The sequence below is a fragment of the Schistocerca americana genome, chromosome 3 (assembly GCF_021461395.2).
Source record: "Schistocerca americana isolate TAMUIC-IGC-003095 chromosome 3, iqSchAmer2.1, whole genome shotgun sequence".
Taxonomy (NCBI): domain Eukaryota; kingdom Metazoa; phylum Arthropoda; class Insecta; order Orthoptera; family Acrididae; genus Schistocerca; species Schistocerca americana.
Genome location: NC_060121.1, coordinates 491,040,982 through 491,058,742, shown reverse-complemented (window position 1 = coordinate 491,058,742; position 17,761 = coordinate 491,040,982). Strand labels below are relative to the sequence as shown.

Here is a 17,761-nt window from a genome sequence, read left to right as displayed (position 1 = left end):
TAAAAGTAACGTGCATGCTCCTTGGTCAGCAAGATGGCTTTACCAAATTTCCATGTTTCTTGTGTGAATAGGACAGTAGGGTTGGGGATCAACACTGGTGCAGAAAGAACTGGCCTGTGAGGGAGCCTTTAAAACTTGGTGAGAAAAACATTATACGTAACATCCATGTAGGTCCAAAAAACGTACTCCTACCACCTCTACATATGAAGTTAGGCCTAATGAAACTGTTTGTAAAGGCTTTACTTAAATATGGACCGCGTTTTAAGTATCTGTGCCAAAAGTTTCCACACCTGTCAGAAGCTAAACTAAAAGAAGGCGTCTTTGTCGGCCCTGAAGTTAGAAAATTTATGTTTGATGTTAAATTTGAATCAACAATGACCTTAAATGAGAAAGAAGCTTGGGTATCATTCAAGCAAGTGGTTACAAAGTTCTTAGGACATGAAAATGACCCAGAATATGTTTCTATTATAGCTGTAATGTTAAAGAAGTATAAGACCTTAGGGTGAGCGTGAAAGTTCACTTCTTGAACAGTCACCTTGATTACTTCTTGGACGATGTGGGAGATGTTGGTGAGGAGCAAGGAGAGCGTTTTCACCAGGACATTGAAGTGGAGAAACGCTAGCAAGGCAGCTGGAACACCTACATGATGGGAGACTACTGTTGGTCACTTTATTGAGAAGTTCAGCAAGCGACTGATTGTAGAAAATGCTACACAAGAAGCTTCAAAGCAAAACGAGAACGAAAATACAAACCAATTCCAGCTGACAAGTGAAACCTAAATTAACTCATATCATTGTTTTGAGCAGCTTACTGTAAATACAAACCATTGTTATGTTGTAACAAAACGTTTCAAAAATTTCCCTGTTTACCGTATAGCATAGGATTTTTATACTGTATCATAAAAAGCATATTGCTCTAAAACTATCGGTGATACAAAAAAATTAACGCTAGTTTTGGATTCAGTTCAATAAAATCTATAAAGATCAGCTATCAAAGTAAAAAAGTTTAAAAAAAATTGTTGGCCGGTGTAATCAGGGAAGCTACTGGGAGCTACAAGATTTCAATATACACAATACATGAAGACTCAATGGCGAACATGAACAGTCACAACAGCAAGAAACTTTTTTTGTGAGGTTACCGATTTCGGTCTCTTTTAGACCATTTTCAGGCCTCACAGCATGCTGCTAGGCGGTGACTGTGAATGTGGGAGGCACTTCAGCCCCTTGAACGCTAGCTGCTCACAGTATTTATCGTTCGTGAAGTTATAGCGCCTCCTCCGTCTGCGGTTAACACAATTTAGCGTTCATGATGTTATAGCGCCTGCTCCGTTCACTGCCACCGTCTGCCTGCTTAATGCTTTACAGGAAAACAAAGAGGTGGTCATCAACCCTGTTTAAGGGGGAAAACAACAGTAGGAGTTTCAAAAATTGCTACTTTTCTCACTTCATAAACCTTTAACTTAGCTACCCAAGAATACGTTGTCAAAATTTCAAAGCGAAATTCGCATTTGTTTAGATTTTATGAGCATAGGACCGAGGGAAATTCTTCCAATATATGAAGATTTATCAAGGGATGAATTATTGGAGAGAAGTTTAGGTGGTCAGGCCGGTCTGAGTGGGCGAGCGGTTCTAGGTGCCCCAGTCTGGAACCGCGCGACCGCTATGGTCGCAGGTTCGAATCCTGCCTCGGGCATGGATGTGTGTGATGTCCTTAGGTTAGTTAGGTTTAACTAGTTCTAAGTTCTAGGGGACTGATGACCTCAGAAGTTAAGTCCCATAGTGCTCAGAGCCATTTGAACAAAATGTGAACGAAAGTTTTAAATCCATTGTTTGGTGATTAGCTTCTAAGCACTTAAACTCCCGACTAAAAGTCGTTGAATTGGCATCGTATTAAGCAGCGGACTTATTCAAGGAAGGAAATTCATTTCTTCTGGTGGTCATAAGCGAGGCATGACTTGTAGTAGGCCCGCAAAGCTTCAAGAATGCCGAAAAAATGGATAACCAACGGGCGATAGGTAGAATCGACACAGTTCATCGGAATCGAAGGAAGGTGTAAAAGCTCGGAAAGCACTGCTGTATGTGTAAAACGAAGCCTACTGAGGAAGAAGAAGGATTACTATATGGTGCTGGAATCGCAGATTAATCGGTAAGCATTTTACGTTATTCTTAACTTCCTTGAATTCCTAGCTTCCGAGAATTTACTTTTCAGCGCGTTCATCTCGAAATGACTGTTTTCACAGTTTCATGCAGTCTAACTCAAAAAGTATAGACCCGATCATTATGGAAGTTTATAGTATGATTCGTTGTGAAATTACGAATTATATGAACCAACTTTTGAGATGATATCTAGATTTTAAGGGCATTTTTATTTGAATAATTAGAGAAAAAGTCGCCAAATCGAAGTTAATTGTTCCAACGCCTACAAAATTTTTACTTTTTATTATTTTCGCCTGCACTGAAGCTCATACTCTTAAAAAATGAGTTATTAATGTAAAATCGAAACCTTTGTGACATCAGATGAAAATCGGAATGGCTACATTGCACGCAGTTGGAGATCTATCCTCACAATCTTCAGCGTACATCTCAGCGTAACTTTGTTACCTTTGGCTGAAATTATTCAAAAAAATTCACAAAAACTGTTCGATATATGAATTAAAATTTGATTACATTCTAATTAATTCTTCTCACCCAAAAAATCAAACAGCCTCGTAATGTGGATTCCCTCCTTAAGGAAGTAATAAGTTTTTTCCAGAACAATTAGTGATTAAAAGTGAACAGCATTGTACGATTATGTTGAAAATTTAGGTAGCAGTAATACTTTTGAGTAAGGATGAGTTCTTAAATCTAGTGTAAAAGTAAGCAGAGCATTTGAAGCTAAATCGTCGATTGGGTAAGAACGAAGTTAAAGCAGCTTCAGACTAATACTGTTATGTTATGAAAAGACATGAACAATTCAGGCTAAAGAGAAGTGAAATCACAAGTCTGCAAAGAGCAGCTGGTTTCAACAACGAACAAGTTAATAGATCATGTAATAGACTTAGTATTGTAGTATTGTCTAATGTGAAAATCTTCCAGTACAACAGTCAGGAAATGTTATACAAGGGTTAGTCAAAAGGAAACGAGACAGATGGAAAAAATTATTAATATGTAAACTGTTCACAATTTCAAAAGTAATCGCAATAACTGTCAATTCATTAGTCCAGAGTGAGATAAGATGGTAAATGCGTTCATGGAAAAAACTTCGTGGTTACTTACGGAATCATGATTGTACCAGTTATCCCTATTTGACCGAAGAAAATGGAAGACCACGAATACCTTTTTCAAGGCTCCAAGGATGTGGAAATCGCATGGGGAGAGATCAGGACTGGATGCACGATGTGTAAGGACTTCCCAGCGAAATTTCTGCTGCGTGGTAGAAATAATCTGGCACCATTAGACAGGCATTGTCCAGCAACAGAATGATTCCGTCCATCAGCTTTCCTGCGGGCTTGCACCTGAAGAGACACCTCAGTTCTTGCAGTGACTACGTGCAGCTGTGCATTAATCGTAACGCCGTGTTCCAGAAAGTCAATGAACAACGGTCCCTTGCAATCAAAGGAGAAGTTCATCACGACCTTTCCAGAGATGGCGTGCTCGTTGATTCGAGTTCGCTGCAGAAGTTTCACTGGAAGCGCTTTACCTGGACCTTGCATTCGAACGTTAACTTTGAGCGTGCTGAGTTTCTGACGTCATAGCGTTTAGAAAGCACGTAGATAAGTCTCTCCGAACATGCAGAACAATATGAAGTACGGCTGATATTCTGGACCTGCATTTGAACGTAGAACATTCAGACGGAAGGAAGCCAACTACGCCACATGCATGCTGTCCCTTTTCAGTAGAGTCATGAGTCGCCTCAAAGGCTTTCAGTAGAAACCCGTAGTTGGTGGGTTTCATGTTATAACTTTCGTCCTATGAACATATGCCGTTTCAAAAGATCAGCAAGTTGATTTCTCGAAAATTATTCGCTTATTGTTACGGTTTCGTTTTATAAAATGATGGGAAACGTCATACTGGTGGTTAAATAATATCCTGCATTGTTACTTGTGCGTTATGAAAATGGTTCAAATGGCTCTGAGCACTATGGGACTTAACATCTAAGGTCATCGGTCCCCTAGAACTTAGAACTACTTAAACCTAACTAACCTAAGGGCATCACACACATCCATGCCCGGGGCAGGATTCGAACCTGCGACCGTGGCGGTCACGCGGTTCCAGACTGAAGCGCCTAGAACCGCACGGCCACACAGGCCGGCGTGCGTTATGAAAGTGCGACGTTTCAGTGCAACGGCAGGTTGAAGGTCCACCAAGAACACATTTTTCTTGATGCGATTTAACATAATTAATAGGGAGCTAGTAACGTACCTGCGATTAAAGCCATCTGAATGTAGTAACATACAAAATTATGTTGTGTATTATGAGAGTTCAATGCAGCTCAGAGTAAAAAGGCAGAGCGCTGTGTGATATGTTCAGGTACACGTGTCACTACATTGGTTTTCTAATCTGAAAGTTTTTTATTAGTTTAATAAAACTATTCTATACCATTCTATGTTATGCAAATGCGCTGTCATGAGAAGTGTGTGTGTTCGATTGGCTTTATCTACAACAGAGTTTGCACCACTTTTAGTAAGATATTTTGTAATTTCACGTGTTCTAAGCTTTTTGCTACTGAAAAAGAACAGCGATGAAATAATACTGACCTTAGGGTTTTACTAAAGGTGAAAATGATGAAATAGTTTTTATCGAACGCAGAAGACTACAGTAAATGTGCTTCGCTTTATTCGTAATGGAACTTTTATAAGCTGGTCTCCTTACTGAATGTGTGGGCTATGGAACTTGTCATCTTTCCTGACAACATGTTCATGGATACTCAAGTTTTTTTTATGCATTTATACAACCAGAACAACAACCAGTTTCGGCAATTCAATAGGCAACCTTCAGGCCCCACATGAACCTCATGACCAGACACTCAATCGTATCGATATTGGCATATGGAGCCATCAGTATCTGTATGTTGTGAATTCATATTCCAAGTGCACCCTTGGAAGGTCTTTCAACAAATGATAACAACATATTGTTAGGTGCATATGGGGATTGAAGATGGCATACAGAATTGCCGACACTGGCTGCGAAAGTAAAATAAAATAACTTCTCAAACTGCTCGGAAACTTGAAATTTGTGGTAAGGTCTTATGGGACCAAACTGCTGAGGTCATCGGTCCCTAAGCTTACACACTACATAATCTAATTTAAACTAGCTTACGCTAAGGACGACACACATACCCATGCCCGAGGGACCTCCAACGGGGGAGAGCCGCGCGGACCGTGACAAGGCGCGTCAGACCGCGTGGCTACCCCGCGCGGCGGAAACGGCTCGGCTGTTAGCTAATTTAGTTGTTAAATACTTCTCCAGCCGCTGTCCCGCATCCCTAAGGGATCAACAGAGATAACCATATCCAGTCAATAATCGGTGCAGTTGGGCCAGAGGACCCACCTATCCAACGTAAACACAGCCTACACCACTACGAAGCCACTACCAACCTAGACAGTGCCTTGTTGTCAGCTGGGTCGATAGCTCCGTGGATCCTGCGCCACACTCTAATCCTACCATCAGCTCTTAACAACTGAAACATGGACTCATCCGATCAAGTTACAGCTTTCCAGTTGTCTAGGGTCCAACCGATATGTTAACGAGCCCAGGAGGGGCGCTGCAGGCTGTGTCGCACAGTTAGCGTAGGTAGTCGCGTCATTCGTCTGCTGCCATTGATCATTAAGGCCAAATTTCACCGCACTATCGTAATTAATAATCAGCATTCGTGGCCGAAGAATTCCGGCATAAAAAGTCAACCTCATTCTGACAACGGAATTGTCAAAGAGGGCGGAGGATCGAACAGAGGTTCAGGGCATTCTCTTGTCCTTGGGGTGGGAAACAGGCAATGGCAACCACTGCATTAAAGCCCCATAACGTGTATCTACAGGGCATGTGGCCTGTAATTGAAAAGTGTCGTGATGATATCTCCATTGGCAAAAGATTCCGGAATAATCGTCGATTCGAATCTTCGGGAGGAGACTACCACGGCTGAGGTGACCGTGAGAAAAAGGCTGAAGAATCAACGAAAGGATAATGTTCACTAGTCGGGCGTGGAATGTCAGAAGCTTGAATGTGTTAGGTAATCTAGAAAAATCTGAAAAGGGAAATGCAAAAGCTCATTCTATATATAGTAAGAGTCAGTGAAGTTAAATTGAAAGAAGACAGTAGAAAATGGTATGACGCGAGAATGACTCGTTATGAATAGAAAGTTAGGGCAAAGAATGTGTTACAGTGAACACTTCGATGCTGGGGTTATTCTTATCATAATCGATAGCGATCCAACAACTACAATGACAGTTCAGGTACACATCCAAAATTGCAAGCTGAAGACGAAGACATAGAGAAAGTATATGGGCATATTGATAGCGAAATACAGTTCATAAAGGGAGATGAATATCTAATATTCAATGGGGACTGGAATGCATTTGCAGGAGAAGGAGTAGAAGAAAAGATTACTCTAAAACATGGGTATGGGACAAGGAATGACAGAGGACGTAGACTAATTGAATTCTGTAATAAATTTCAGCTAATAATAGCAAATACTCTCTTCAAGAATGACAAGAGGAGGAGGTATAACTGGAAAATACCGGGAGATACGGAAGATTTCAGCTATATTACATCATTTTTAAGCAGAGATTCCGGAATCAGATCCTGGACTGTAAGTCGTACGCAGGAACAGATATAAACTCACATCACAATATAATAATGATTAACAGTAGCTTGAAGTTCAAGAGATTAGTAAGGAAGAATCAATAAGCAAAGAAGAAGTACTAAGAGATGACGAAAGAGCAATAACTATAGTTCAGTAGGCAGTACAACTGAAGTGTAATGGGCTTCTCTAAAAAGGGTAATCACAGAAGTTGCATAGAAAAATATAGGTGCGAAGAAGTAACTGCGAACGGTAACAAAAGAAATACTTGAGTTGATCTGTGAAAGAAAGAAGTAAAGAAATGTTCAGGGAAATTCAAGAACACAGAAATATAAGTCGGTAAGGAATGAAATAAATAGGAGCTGCAGGGAAGCTAACACGGCATGGCTGCGAGAAAAATGTGAAGAAATCGATAAAGAAATGATTGTCGTAAGGACAAGAATCTAAGAGAAAATTGAGGATGTATTAGCTGACGATCAGTTTGGCTTTAATATAGGTAAATACACCAGAGTGGCAACTCTGAGGTTGCGGAAGACTATAGAAAAATCAATACAAGTTCATAGAATTTGTTGACCTGGATAAGGCGTCCGAAATTTTAAAATGGTGCAAGATGTTCAAAAATCAAAGAAAAATAGGGGTAAGCCATAGGGATAGTTTGGTAGGATACAATATGTACAAGAGACAAGAGGAAATAATGAGAGTGGACGATAAAGAACGAAGTGCTCAGATTCAAAAGGGTGTAAGTCAGGGACGTAGTCTTTCGCTCTTAATCTTCAATTTGTACATCGAAGAAGCAATGATGGAAATAAAAGAGAGGTTCGGGAGTGGAATGAAAATTTAAGGTGAAAAGATATCAATGATACGATTCGCTGACGTCGTTCCTATTCTGAGTGAAAGTAAAGAAGAATTTCATGGTATGCTGAATGGAATGAACAATCTAATGAGTAAAGAATATGGATTTAGAGTAAATTGAAGAAAGACGAAAGTAAAGAGAATTGGCAGAATTGTTATCAGCGGCAAACTTAACATGAGGATTGACGGTCACAAAGTTGATGAATGTAAAGAATTCTGTGGCCTAGGCAGCAAAATAACCAATGACGGACTGAGCACGGAGGACATCGAAAGCAAACTAGCACTGGCAAAAAGAGCATTCCTGGCCAAGAGAAGTCTGGTAGTATCAAACACACGCCTTAATTTGAGGAGGAAATTTCTGAGAATGTACGTCTGGAGTACAGCATTGTATGCTAGTGAAACATGGACTGTGGGAAAATCCAAACAGAGAAGAATCGAAGCATTTGAGATGTAGTCTACAGCCGAATGTTGAAAACTAGGTGAAATGATAAGGAATGAGGAGGTTCAGGGCAGAACCAGCGAGAAAAGGAATATGTGGAAACACGGACAAGGAGAAATGACAGGTGATAGGACATCTGTTAAGACATCAGGGGAGAACTTTCAGGATACTAGAGAGAGCTGTAGAGGTCAAAAGCTAAAGCTGTAGAGGAAGACAGAGATTACAATTCAACCAGCAAATAATAGAGGACGTAGATTTGCAAGTGCTATTCTGAGATGAAGTGGTTGACACGGGAGAGAAATTCGTGGCAGTCCGCAGTAAAACACTCAGAAGAGTGGTTCCCCCACCCCTTCGCCCCTCGATCCTAACGGAAAAGTCCCTCTTCTCTAACACAGTATTGCTTGTCTGTCGGCAATGGAAACTCTACAAAAACGCCACCGCTGTGTGACATAAGGTGTCCGTAGTGAGAAGTAATGCCTCACATTTGGTATTCTCGGCATACTTTTTTTGTCCGGCCTGGGTGGCTGAGCGGTTCTAGGTGCTACAATCTGGAACCGCGGGACCACTACGGTCGCAGGTTCGAATCCTGCCTCGATCATGGATGTGTGTGATGTCCTTAGGTTAGTTAGGTTTAAGTAGTTCTAAGTTCTAGGGGACTGATGACCTCGGAAGTTAAGTTCCATAGTGCTCAGAGTCATTTTAACCATACTTTTTTTGGATCTCGGGATACTGAATTCCCTAACGATTTCGGAAACGGAATGTTCCGTGCGTCTAGCCCCAACTACTTACTTTTTGCGGTCTGTTTTTTTTTTTTTTTTCTTACTCCACCTTCTTTCTGAGTCAAGAGTCTTCTGACTGCTTTGATGCCACGTGCACCCACAATTTCTCTACTGGGCCAGCCCCTTCATCTCAAAGATGTTTGCTGGATGTATTCAAATATCTGGCGTCCTCTACAGTCTTTATCATCGAAGTTGTTCCACGATGTGTTAATAGATAGTTTACCATCCTGTCTCTTCTTCTTGTCAGTGTTTTTCATATATTTCAATCCTTACCTTGTCATTCCACGTAATTTTCAACATTCTTCTATAGCACAACAGTCAACAGCTTCGACAATCAACAGCTTCTATTCTCTTCTTTCCCAGTTTCTCCACTGCCCCTTATAACATCTTCGATGCTCTTCCTTTCATGTTTCCCCATCATTCCTCATTATTTCTGAAAAGATAACATATCCAATACGAATATCTTCTGCCTGCTTTGTACATACGCTCTCGACCCTACCTTCGCTCCGGCGACTGGAGGTGCGGCCAGTGGAGCCGGCCACGACGCCGGTGGCAGGTCTGGAGTCTGCGTCGTCCTGGCGGCGATGGCGGCGGCGCGTCATACTGGAGCGCAACGAGCCTACGCGCTCGCGCACCACCTCCATCTTGACGCAGGGGCAGACGGCGGCGGCGATCTCGTGGAACTCCTTGCGGAAGTTCTCGTTGAGCCAACCGTACAGCAGTGGGTTGGAGCACGCCGACGACATGCCCATCATGTGGCATACCGCGTAGCAAATGATCATTGTCTGCTCGTCGTGCACCGGCGGGTTCCACAGGTCCATCACCAGGTTGAAGATGTTGAGCGGTAGCCAGCTGATGCAGAAAATGAGCGCGATCGAGTAGAGCAGCGAGTTGGTGCGCTTCATCCGCCGGCCGTCTTTGGGTTTGCGCCTGACGGACGTGTGCGTGGAGCAGGAAGCCTTAGCGTCGCCGCTGCCGCTCTTACCGTTGGCGATGGACGAATTGACGTAGCGATATCGCAGCTTGTGGCATATCCTCGAGTAGGCCACTGTGACTGTGATTATGGGAAGCAGGTACTGGACGATGAGGGAGAAGATCGAGTAGTAGAGGCGGCCGTGTTCCACGGGCCAGTCCTCTAGGCAGTACGAGATGTACGGTAGGTCGGGCAGGTTGATGTCGTGGTTCTTGAGAGCCCTCCAGATGAACATGGGCGATGCGAGCACGAGCGACACCAGCCAGATGCAGCCCAAGATGACGATGGCGCCCACTTTCTGGAGGCTCTCCCTCGTAGGGTACACTATCACCTGGTAGCGATCGAGCGCTATGGCAGTGATGGAGATGGTGGAAACGAAAATGCTAGTCGCCTGCAACGCGCCGAGCATCTTGCAGATGAACACCTGCTTGCCGAGCGGCCAGTACTTGGTCAGGATCTCCATCAGAGTGAGCGGCATGGTGATGAGGCAGAGCAGCAGGTCGGAGACGGCGAGGTTGACGATGAACATGTTGCGCGCCGTGCGCATGGCGGGCTTCCGGGCCACCGCGCACACCACCAGCGAGTTGCCCGCGGCGCCGATCAGGATGAGCAGCGAGTAGGCGGCGATGAGGCCGTAGAAGGCGGCCGAGTCGTCTAGCTTGCGGTTGCGGCTGTACTGGTCGAAGATGTGCGGGTTCACCTGGCTGGAGTTGAGGATGCGCGTAATGTGCACGGACAGGTTGCGGGCGACGCCAGGCAGCGACGGCACCGCTGTGGGCAGCAGCACCGGCCCCGGCACCCCCGGCACCTCGGCCATGGCTCCTCCGCCGCGACCGCCCCCGCGCTGAGCGCACCGCCTCTGCAACAGTCGCCGTCACAACTCATCACAATATGCAGCAGAAGGTCAGCACACAGTGTGCTCAGGGACAGCCAGTTGACCCTGAATCTTAATAAATGTAACTTATCTCACATAAAAATCCGAAGAGATTCGCAACTACGTGTTTTTAGGCACCCTCGGTCAATGACGTTTGTATAAAATTATTTTTGTTGTAAGTCGTCGTTGTTAAACACAATGAAACTACTAAATCGCAGTAGTTTCGACTGTCTTCGCTTGGGTTCTCTTCAGAAAGAATAACTGCTACACTTTGGGGATAGCCTTACTTATACAGGATATTTACTGGTACAAACGGGGGCCGTGAGTAGAGGATAATGAAAGAAGCAAATAATTTTGCTAAACATAGACCAATACACTGATTATTTCCCCGATGTGACAACACTTTCTACTTGGCAGCCTTACTGGTCGTGTGAACCTCCTATTCCTTCAACACAAGCTTATCGACTATATGGACGATTTCCTACACGTGGCACATGGTTCACGGTCTACCACCGCATTCTCAGTCAGTTGTTCGGGAGTGTGAAGCGCGTATCTTCGACAACAAATGTTTCTATCGTGGTTCGCCCAGTACTAAGGCCTGCAGGTCTCCCGACATGAAGTCGTCGTATTTATTGTGGAGGGATATTTAAAACCTTTGATTATTCCAGCCTCCAGTCTTCAAAACAAGTAACTGCTACGTTTTGGGGATAGTCTTCCTTATACAGGGCGCTTTTTTATACAAACGAAGGGCGTGAGTAGAGAATAATGAAAAAAGCAAATAATCTTACTAGACACAGACCAATAGACCAGTTAGCCGGCCGGAGTGGCCGAGCGGTTCTAGGCGCTACAGTCTGGAACTGCGCGACTGCTACGGTCGCAGGTTCGAATCCTGCCTCGGGCATGGATGTGTGTGATATCCTTAGGTTTGTTAGGTTTAAGTAGTTCTAAGTTCTAGGGGACTGATGACCTCAGCAGTTAAGTCCCATAGTGCTCAGAGCCATTTGAACCATTTGAACCAATAGACCAGTAGATAAGACAACACTTTCTACTTGGCAGCCTTACTGGTCTTGTGTACCTTCATGTCCTACAACACAAGCTAATCGACTTTATGGTTGATTTCCTTATGATGAAAGGATATATTATATGTGTCACATGCGTAATGGTGTACCAGCGCATTTTCATCCAGTTACTCGGGAGTACGAAGCGCGAATCTTCGACAACAAGTGTTTTTATCGTGGCTCGCCAATATAAAGGCCTTCAGGTTTCCCAAAGTGAAATCGTTGCTTTTATTGTGGGGGAATATTTAAAATCTTCGATTATTGCAGCCCAGCAGGCAGTGATGATGAACTCCGGGAACGCGTTGTGAATGGTTGCCAGTATATTAGGACCACGCATGGGATTTTTGAACGTTTACGGTCACTGATAAGGAGTCGTCCTAAGGCCTGCCGTCACATTAACGGTGGCCATGTTATAGGTTTATCCTCAAGTAGATATCTACAGTCCGGGTCGTCGGGCACTCAGTCGTTAACACGTCTATCGGAGGAAGTGTTTGTTTCCGGACCCACTCCAGTCGCCAATTAAGACTGTAATTGTGACTTTTATAGTCCATACTTTCATGTGTCAGTTGTCAGGTTGTGGTAGTTCCTCCCCCCCCCCCCTCTCCCCCCAGAAGTAATACTGCTGGTTCCTTCTGATAGAAGAGGTCGATTCAGGACATCATCCTCCAGTGCTGCTTCACTGCAACTAAATTTGCTAACACACTAAGTGGCTCCTTACGTGAAGTTGCATATGGAGGCAACGTTGGATAAAATGATACTAAATCCTACGTCTGCACTTGGTGCTTTTCCCGACTGTTCGAGAAGAGGTCAGTTTTTCTTCTATCTTATAAACCGGCCCCGTTGTCTCCACTGGATTTCTTCTACGTACGTCGCAGTTTCTGACTTACTGCTATAGTCAGTGACATCCAGCAAGGGCTTTAGGTTTCCTACTACAGTCACTACAAAAATGTTTCACATTTTTTCTTGAAGTAAATATATGCCATTGTATTTATTCGCCCAAGTGAAATAAAGGAACACCTCACTATACAACAAACTCAGCATGTGGAAATTTATATATCACTGCACTGATTAGAAGATCTGTTCGCACTATTTAGAGAACCACAAGTATGACGGTGCGCCCGATTCTGTTGAGATCAACTTAACGTTTCCCGAGTCAAAATTACCACCACGCATGGCGCACTTTCCTGATAGTTCCCTCATTTCCACCGATATCTGCACCAGCATCTGATACATTTGTTAACTTCTGTGGTTTAATTATTAGTAAATAAATTTGTAATTACAAAGACGTCACTGTAATACTTGTCTTATTGCGTTAAACATGTAACACAAGATTATACCTCTTAATGAGTAGACTTTTTCAGAATTTTATATCTTTAAGTTCGATCAGTAATTACATGGCATATTGTAAATCAAATATTTGTTGCCCTGAAATCGTCGATAGGCAGCCTGCAACTGGGATCGTGTGCCGTGCACTGTGTATCCGTTTAGTGAGATGGGTAATGACATGGCCTCACAAACCAAGGAATCTAATTCGTAAAACTATTCCAATGAGCAACTGGCGACAAACTACTGGAAAAAGAAACTATCATAAAATACTGCGCAGTAGTGATTGGGATGGTTCTAAACTGGATGACAACGTACAACTAATAGTAGGAAAACCTGATGCCAGTCTGAGAATCTTAAGGAAATGTAATTCATCCACGAAAGCAGCTGCTTACAAGACACTTGTCACCTGTTCGACCGATCCTTGGGTGTTGTTAATCAGTCTGGTTTATTTACTCAGTGGGATAAATAGGGATAGGGAGCGGGAGGAAGGGAGAGAGAGAGAGAGAGAGAGAGAGAGAGAGAGAGAGAGAACGAAGGGCCGCGCATTACGTCACGGAGTCATTTACTAAGATACTCAATAAATTCCAGCGCAACAACAGAGGCGTTGTGCACCATGGAGGGGTTTACTTTTTAAATTTTGAGATTGTATGAGCCTAGATCACTGTTGTAACGCAGTAAACAGCGGAATGCTTATGTCTGAGCACAAAAAGGCGATTATGTTCCTCTTTAAAACCTCTGACAGGAAAGTTGCCTTATTCTCACTCCGCCTTCCTGACCAAAAATTCTGGCATTCGGATATATTCGCTCTCTTTTAACACAGATAATTTTAAATCCGTTTACCCAGTCTATGTAGTTAAGCCACGTTACTCAGCATTTCCCCCTTACTGCCACTGCATATTCTTTTTATGTCCCTCTCCCATCAACTCCTTTTTCTCCAATCGATTTACAGTACATCCCACTGCCAATGCCTTTTCTCTTATTTACATGTCTCCTTTTGTCTATCTTTGCCACTGCCACTGTCTCCAGCACACCTCAGCTACTCAAAAACTCTGAAGGGTTCAAATCACCTTTTCTGCTATCCCCAGGTGTTCAGATCGCCACTGTAGCTGCGTGGACAGCGCGAAGGTGCGTCATTCCAGGAAGCCGGGTTCGATTCCCTGCTCGGTTGGAGATTTTTCTCTTCTCAGGAACCGGGTATTTTTGTCGTCTTTATCATCATCATCATCAATTCATCCTCATCGACACGCAAGTCGCCGAAGTGGCGTTACCTCAAAAAGACTGTTACCAGGCAATTAGGTCTATCCGCTGGGAGGCCCTCGCTACACATTTCATTTAACCAGGGGTTCAAAATTACGTTCCAAAATGAACTCTCTCACCTGTACCTACGAGTTCAAATCCACCTGGTAGGAAAGCCGCGGGGTGCAGCCGCGTGGTCTCGAGCGCGTTGTCACGGTTCGCACGGCTCTCCTTCCCCCTCCCCCCCCTTCCCGTCGTAGGCTTGAGTCCTCCCCCCTCGTGGATGGGGGTGTCTGTTGTCGTTAGAGTAAGTTAGATTAAGTAGTGTGCACACCTGGGACAGATGAATTCAGCAGTTTGGCCCCATAACACAAATTTCCCAAAGGGTCCAGACCCCCTAAGCCTATGTGTGGTCTCCACTCCTCTGTATTTTCCATTTCCATAATCTCCACATTCTTTTGGCCCCACTGCTAGTATCTCCATCTATTTCTCCTTCTTTTTTACTGCCAATGTTTGGCAATGACCGTTACTATCTATACCTTTCTCTTTAGATCCCACTGGCACTGTCTCCTCTCTCTCTTCCACCGTCATTGTCTCTCTGCTAGTCTCTTTCAGCAAAGAAAAGGGCGAATATGTTCATATGCAAAATTATTTGGTGTTGCTGGAGAAACGAGGATTGAGGCACCTGGTTCCCCACTATTCTGTCTCACTCTTTTAAAGAAGAACATATTCACAAGATGTACTGTTTATATAAAACGAATGCGGCAGGTCACAAAAGTTTTGACAAATTAATTATATGTTTTGACGCATTTATATACTTTGACACACAGAAACTACTATGAAGTAGTTTTCAATATAAGGTTAACACAATATCATTTGCTGTACATATTTTTCTGGACACTTTGCTCATCCATCGCAATTAATCGAAAAACCCGGGCTTGTGATTTGTAACTTAAAAGAGAAAAAACATTATTACAAATATTTTACTAAATTTGCCATCTTTCCAGTTGTACATAATGACGGCATCCCGTTTAATTTCTTCGCAGCAGTGTTAAGATCGTTTTAGCACTTTTTTTAAAATTGAAGTACCACTTCGGGCTCATTTGTATAGGCGTGAAGTGTTCATCACACAGAGACAGCGTGTCCCAAAATTTTATTGGTGAAAATATTCTGACTAAAAACATGGCTTTGCAATCTCTGAACCCTTGTATTGACCCTAGCACCCTTGCTACGTGTTTAATAAGTCAGTTAAAACTATATTTACGGCTCTGAATGGATGCTGCGTGCATATTTTATGTGCATAAGTGCGGTAACTTTGAACATGTAGATTTCAATAACGGGTAGTGATATCGTAAAAAAGGAACGTGGGAACTTCATCTTAGGAATACATGGAATTCTGGACGATTTGAGATGAATCAAAATTGTAGAAGTGGTAGTAGCCAGAAGTGTTACTTTTGGTACCCAAAAACAGTGGTTATTTCGGGAATATCCTGATAACGGGTACAGATTTTGGAAAATGGGAAAAATAGCGTTTCTAGATGAACATCTAAGGAATGTACAGATAAAATTTGAGCCTTTTGCTTAAGTTAGCTATTTAGATAAATGCGACCCGGCTTTTGCTGTTTTCTGCATGAGTACGGTAACTCTGATCCTCTGGATTTATAACGGGTATGATGTGCATACAGGATCGAAATTCCTCGAAAAAAATTTTTTAAGAACATAACGAAAATATTTCGAGAATGTGCCATGAACAGAAAGTACAGAAGTGTCAATCCCCACAACTGGTACCTATCGTACCAAAAAACCGTCGTTTTTCGGAATTTTCTCAGCAAACGCCTATGACCAAATGGTGCTTTTATAAGCCGCCTAAGATATACACTAGACCACAAAAAAATGGTTCAAATGGATCTGAGCACTATGGGACTTAACATCTGTGGTCATCAGTCCCCTAGAACTTAAAACTACTTAAACCTAACTAACCTAAGGACATCACACACATCCATGCCCGAGGCAGGATTAGAACCTGCCACCGTAGTGGTCACGCGGTTCCAGACTGAAGCGCCTAGAACCGCACGGCCACACCGGCCAGCCCTAGCCCAAACCTAATATAAAAGAACCAACCGATTTCTCAATTTGCCTGACCTGGAGGAAGTGCGTAATGTTTAAATTTTGATATTTAACTGTAGGATGGCGGCATTATGCCCGTTCTTCCCATAGGTATACAAATGGTCGCCATGCCAAGGGCTGTTCAAAGCACTTGACCCCTTATCTCTGTGATCAATCGAACCCCAACAGTGCCTGCGATATGACCCCCTGGTAAACCGCACTTTCGCTCGCAGCGTTTAGGAATATATTTGTACTGTGAACCGTCGCGCACGCACCGATTTCCTCTCTCATACTTCTCGCGATATGGCCACGACGAGAAAGAGAGATTAGAGGCCACACGGAGCTTTGTCTGCATTCATTCTTCTCACGCTCAAGTCGTGAATGAAAGCGGAAATAGGGGAAAAGACAGGGGCTCCAGAAACACGCCACATGGTAGTTTGCTATGTATGGATGTAGATGTAGCCTATCAGCGCTTCCACTGAGGAAGGCGTCAAACTACGTAGGGGGCTCACAGTCCCGTCAACGGAAAGACACCCAATGGATCGCAGCGTTGGCTCATCATTCAAATAATTATGGTACATACTTGGATGTAACATATGTTGTTCCTGTACAACTCCTTTTCAAGAATTTTAACGAAAGAGATGTTTAAAGTTTTCCGAGCGTGTTAAATGTAATACGGAGCAGAAGTTGTCAACTGGAGGCGTTAGTACAACTCACTAAAACATGAAGACTGGACGTCGGCTTTCGCTACGTTCTAGCCAGGTCATTTTCTTTTTTTCTAATCTTCTATCAAATACTTGTATCGCTACAATGAATCATGTATCTTCGGAAAGGTACAATAATAATAATAATAATAATAATAATAATAATAATAATAATAATAATGATAACAATAACATTCCGTAAAAAGTTACAGACCTTTTCAGGCTGCATTTTATTGATATTATACAAAAACTTTAGTTTTGTTCATCACATATGAAGCCATTTTGAGCGTCGAGCGTGCCAATGAGTAGAGTTTTGGTTCCTACGTCTGACGGTCAATTTAGTTTTCCTGTGTATTGTAAGACAAAACAAAAGAAACCAATTTTCGCTTTGCCTTACGTCATTTTCCTACATTGTTAAAGTGGTATGGTAGATGTCAATGATTACAGATTATTCCTGCATAGATATATTTAATAGACTCGAAATAGATGTGATGGGTTCCTCAGATGGATCTGATGGTGCAGTGCGTATTCCGAAATGGATCATGTAAGAGATTTGTAAATTTTGCTGATTACTGAAGTACAATCGTTGTGAAGTATTAAAAGGATATAACGAGACACCGTGACGAAACTGTCATTTATT

The 17,761-nt window shown here is 43.0% G+C and overlaps 1 protein-coding gene across 1 annotated transcript in view; it reads right to left on the bottom strand.

Annotated features, from left to right (window-relative positions):
• Positions 1 to 9,248: 9,248 nt before the first annotated feature.
• The window catches only part of LOC124606166 (neuropeptide F receptor-like), a 64,905-nt gene continuing 56,392 nt past the window's right edge, over positions 9,249 to 17,761 (bottom strand). Inside the window, exon 2 of the mRNA XM_047138133.1 lies at positions 9,249 to 10,676. Coding sequence (XP_046994089.1) covers positions 9,249 to 10,634 — 1,386 coding nt within the window. The 5' untranslated portion in view covers positions 10,635 to 10,676. The remainder of the gene's footprint in view (positions 10,677 to 17,761) is intronic.